The following is a 4,815-nucleotide window of genomic DNA, read 5'->3' as shown; positions in this document are numbered from 1 at the left end:
CCAGCAGGACAAGGACTCAGGCCTTCAGGGAGTAGAGTGGCTCGGTTGCTATTCTTAGGAGCTCTTTGGGGACAGGTTTCCCAACCTCATCACGTCCTTCCCAAGCCCTACAGGGTTCCATCTGCTGCCCAGAAACCTAGACAGGAAGCCCCTGCTTACCTCCTGGCCCTGCTTCCTTTCCAGCCCTGGAGACCCTGACTCTTGGTTTCCACCATTCCCCTGGCTGGAGTGTCCCAGTGGAGCCCCCCTCCTGGAGTGTCCCAGTGCCTGGTCCATGTGTCCTGTTTTCCCTAAAGCCATCCTTGGTCCCCGTGGTTCCCCAGTGCGTCCCACTGCCCCTTCACAGCCTCAGTGTTCCTTTTCCTGGGAAACACTTTGGAGGTCAGCATCCTTCTCCTCACTGAGAGGGGAGAGCCAGATGCAGAGAGATGTCCGGCATGGCTTCTGCCACATGGCTCTGTCTCTACCCCTCAGACCCTCTTCTAAAATCCCCCGGGGTTACCGGCCCCTCCCGCCCCTGTGGGGGCCAAGGCGTTCACTTAGCCCTGTCTCTGTAAGAGCGCCAGTCAGCTGCACCTGTGCCTGCTTCTCCTTCAAAGCGCGTGTTGCTGGTGGAAAGGGACGGTGCCCCCATGGACATCTGCTGGGCAAAGTGTCCCAAGCCAGAGACCAGTGGCAGAGCACAGCCCATATCTCCTGAGGTCTCACCCAATGAGCTCCCTACCGTATCCTGCACACCACCCTCCTCCAGGTCACTCACTCCCTAGGCATGTCCTGTGAGTTGAGTGGCTTTCCATTCCCTCTCCAATTCACCCCCCTCCCCACCCTGCCGCAGCAGCCACATTAAGTAACATCTACAAGATCTGATGTGGGGAGAATGACCAAGACTTAATCAGAGGGTGAGGAATTCGGACTGATCCCTGGGCTTGGGAAAGAGAAAGAACATATAAACTTAAAGGCTTCTGTGGGGGGCACAGGTAATGTATGTGTAGGGGGTGGGCATTAACCCAGGACAAGAGTCCAGGGAGAAGGTGTGAGGCCTGGAAGTCTATGGAGAAGGGACAGACAGGACAGTAACACCAACCACAAACAGAGGTCAAGGGCAGACCTCTGCTATTAATCCGGCTGAGCTGCCATCTCTGTGGGTCAGGTACCAGAGCCCCAGAGAAGCTGGCACCAGGGAGATGACCGAAAGGTCAGAGTAGAAAGGTCAGACCCAGAGTAGGACTGCACTGGGGTGCTTCAGAGCGCCCGTGCCGGACAGCCGCTAGACTGGGGTGGGGTGGGGTGGGTGGGAGTAGCTAAGGGCAGGGCAGAAGGAGGGTGTGAGAGCAGAAAGATTGGCAGGAATAACACCGCTCTTACGTAGCGTTCTCATTGCCTGAAATCTCCCGTTCGGGAGTCACAGCTTCTATTAGGTTAAAAGGAATCTCCCACTTTTCTTATTGAAGTGTAAATATTATGTGTGTTGGTGGGGAATGGGTTAGGCGTGAATAATAACATACCAACACTTCATTGTGAGCGGGTCTTTTAGACTCACTTTCCTTCCCAAAGGCAGGTGAGGGAAGCACGTGGGGTTGGAAGAGGGTAACTGGAATGGAAGAAATGCAGGAAAGCAGGCTCTGCCAGAGTCACCCAGGGAAGGACCAAACAGCTCCTCCCGAGTGAGGTCACCTAATTTGACTTTATTGCCAGACAATCTTCCCTCAGGGAGCATGGCCCTTGGGACACCCACCCTTTGGCTCCCTGGGAAGAGATGAGTCTGGGAAGGAGAGGAAGGTCTCCCTTGGGGCTGGGAAGAAACAATGCTCAGGGCAGGGGTCCCCAGGGGGCCATCAGGCCAGGCTGGGGCCAGGCTTCCCCTTCTTTCTCAGTCTCATTCTGTTTCTCCTGAGTTTCTTCATTCTTGGCATTTTGCATCTTGTCTGGACTCGGATGAGCCAGAGCCCCACAGCAAGAATTACAAAAAGCAAGAGCATGAGCAATGCCTTGGCCAGGAGACAGAAGGAAGTGGAAGACTTCTCCAAAGGGTAGCCAATATCTGGGACAGAAGAAGGCAAAGAGAGAGGGGCTCACCAGAGGGAAGGTCTGGATTAGGGGGCAGACACCTACCCCAAATTCCACACAGGGGCTCTCAAGTTCACAGTCTGTTGATGTTCCTTGGCAAGTATCCCAGGAAATGTATATTCTATTCACGGAATTTCAGGGGCTGGGGTCTGGGGAGTAATCTCAACCTGAGTAAGAGACTAGAAGGGACCTTTGGAAGCTGGGAGGACTAGGAAGGAGCACAGGGAAAGTGGGGGGCCCCTCCCCAATCCAGGGGTCAAGTCTCCACGGGAGTAGTTAGGTCTAGATTCCATGTACTCTCCTGGGGAGAAGGGAGGGAGGGAGCGGGTAGACTTGAGGCCCTGTGGTCGCTCAGGGGCTGTCTCTGGGGCCCTGGTACCTGCACAGAAGGGCCCAGCAGGGATGAGATGAGAACTGACGTCGCTGATGGGGTTGTTTGCCCTGCATGTGTAGGAGACAGACTTTTCCCCGGGCCTCCAGGACATGCTAAGGACAGGGCCTTCATGGGCCGTGTCAGCGCCGTCCTCCCAGGATATCCAGCAGTAGGTCACATCCAGGCCTGCCTCCCTGTGGATCATGTCAAGGACATATTACAGTACCTTCTTCCCCAGAGATCTCAAAGTTCACAGCCATGTGAGGCTATGACAGCCATCCTAGATGAAGGAGAAACACAAAGACCCTCTAAGTAATCAGGGGTTGGGTCTGTTTTCCTAAGCTCTTCAACACTGGGGTATGGACGCTGCCCACTGAGACCTGCTTCACTTAACAAACAAGCCAAACTAACAGCACCTAGCCACCATCAAACCTATTGTTCCAGAGTCCCCAGGGCAGCGGCCAAGCAGACAGAGCTGCCTTTGGCATCTTCTACCTCCCCTTTATGACTTGCCTTCTCTCTCTTACCTTGGCACCCCACCTTCTTTCAGACTCTGTCCTGCCTCCTTGATCTTAGAAAATATTATCACCCCTCCCAGGGGCATTTATAGTTTAATCAGTGCCTCTGCAAGATTCAAGGTAGAAAATCAGTCAATGGACTTCCCTGGTGCCACAGTGGTTAAGAATCCACCTGCCAATGCAGGGGACACAGGTTCAATCCCTGGTCCGGGAAGATCCCACATGCCGCGGAGCAGCTAAGCCCGGGAGTCACAACTACTGAAGCCTACACACCTAGAGCCCGAGCTCCGCAGCAAAAGAAGCCTCTACTCGCTGCAACTAGAGAAAGCCCACACGCAGCAATGAAGGCCCAACGCAGCCAAAAATAGATTAATTAATTAATGAAAAAAGAAAAAGAAAATCAGTCAATGTCACAGGCACTAAGAGGAAATTTGGGGTCAAGTAGGGAGGAGACCCTGATTAGTAGCCCTCAAATCACACAGGAGGACAAAAGGCTCAAGAATGGAGGTGGCATTCATGCCCAGGATGCAGAATCTCACTGGGAGAGAAAGGCTCCCTAGACGTCTGTAAACGAAACCCCTGACCCGTCTCACTGAGTTGGGCACATCCACAGGAACAGCCTCAGTCCAGGGTCTTGCTACTCCAGGTCACTTTACCTGCAGTGCAGATACTGGGGTCAGACACACTGGAGGCAGACTGCCTTCCCATCCCAGACCCTCAAGCCATAACCCCGAGTCCTAAGACCCCTGATCCTTTGTGTGAGAAGTTCAGGAGAGCCAGAAAAAGCAGCTTTATGGTTCCCAGTAAACTCACGGTACACACGAAGATTGTAGTGCTGCATGGTGGAGATCTGGGACGCCCTCAGGTTGACTTGAGCTTGGTAAGGCCCCGAGTTCTCCCAGCTCAGATTGCTGATGTGCAGGTAGTAGGTGGGCTCCAGGAAGCTCACTCAGCCCTCATAGCGAGGGTTGGTCACCATGATGGTAGCCGGATGTCCCTCTTCCCCTGGCATCACAGTGGCAAGGCTTATGTGGGAGGACCAGATGATGTTCTCAACCTCTTCATCCAATGGTATTTCTGGGGGAGGCTGATGGACTCCTGAAGGACTGCAACAATTTCCTCGGGATCCACGCCATCTCCAGAGTCCCCTTCGGCTGCAGATAAAGAAAGAAAAGATGGAAACAACACAGCTGCTGTCTCTAGGCTGCTGAGACTGGCAGCAGGGCTGTGGTCTCAATCTCAGTTGAGTATTTTCTAGGACCCACACTCAACCTTGCCCTCCAGTTGCCTCTTCTGGCTCTAGCTTTTTGCTGCACCTGACTTGAGCACCTACCAGGGCTCGGCTTCCATCTGTGCCCCACCCTCCAAATTTTCTCTTCTCCATTCGCTGTCCTTCCATATCCCCAGGAGGGATATGGGGCTGCTTCCCCTTCCATATCCCCAGGCTTCCTCATCTCTTGGTCCTGCACTGAAGCCACACCCTAGTCCTCTTTACTCCAGAAGAGCTGAAGCATTTGGTCCCAAAGGTGGTGACTTGCTAGCCCAAGACCCAGCAGGAGAACAGAGGGGGAAAGAGATACTCCTGTCCTGGAGCTAGCAGTCTGTCTCACCTTCCTGGAACAGCAAGAGGAGGAGCAGCCATGGAAGGGCCCCCATGTCCACAGCCCTGTGTCCCGGTGTGCTCCAGGTGTGACTTGGTCAGCCCCGAAGGCTGTGAAGAAGACAAGCTGCCAGGATGCTGCGAGAGACAGAGTGACCAACTGACAGTCCTGAGGAGAGGGAAATGACTCTCACCCTATGCAGCAGCCCTCTAACTTCCTCCATCTCACTAAGCCCCTCCGTGTCCACCTTGGGAAG

General features: G+C 54.1%; 1 protein-coding gene across 1 annotated transcript; it reads right to left on the bottom strand.

Moving 5' to 3' along the window:
* Positions 1–1,835: 1,835 nt before the first annotated feature.
* SLAMF9 (SLAM family member 9) lies at positions 1,836–4,614 on the bottom strand. Its single transcript, XM_033848018.1, is given in 7 exon segments — positions 1,836–2,041; positions 2,447–2,648; positions 2,650–2,720; positions 3,772–4,038; positions 4,041–4,080; positions 4,082–4,116; positions 4,569–4,614. Coding segments are annotated over 7 exon segments (867 nt in total).
* Between the last annotated feature and the right edge of the window lie 201 nt (positions 4,615–4,815).

This window comes from Tursiops truncatus, chromosome 1, assembly GCF_011762595.2.
Source record: "Tursiops truncatus isolate mTurTru1 chromosome 1, mTurTru1.mat.Y, whole genome shotgun sequence".
Taxonomy (NCBI): domain Eukaryota; kingdom Metazoa; phylum Chordata; class Mammalia; order Artiodactyla; family Delphinidae; genus Tursiops; species Tursiops truncatus.
Note: the sequence above shows the minus strand (reverse complement) of the source record. Positions and strands in the feature narration are given on the sequence as shown.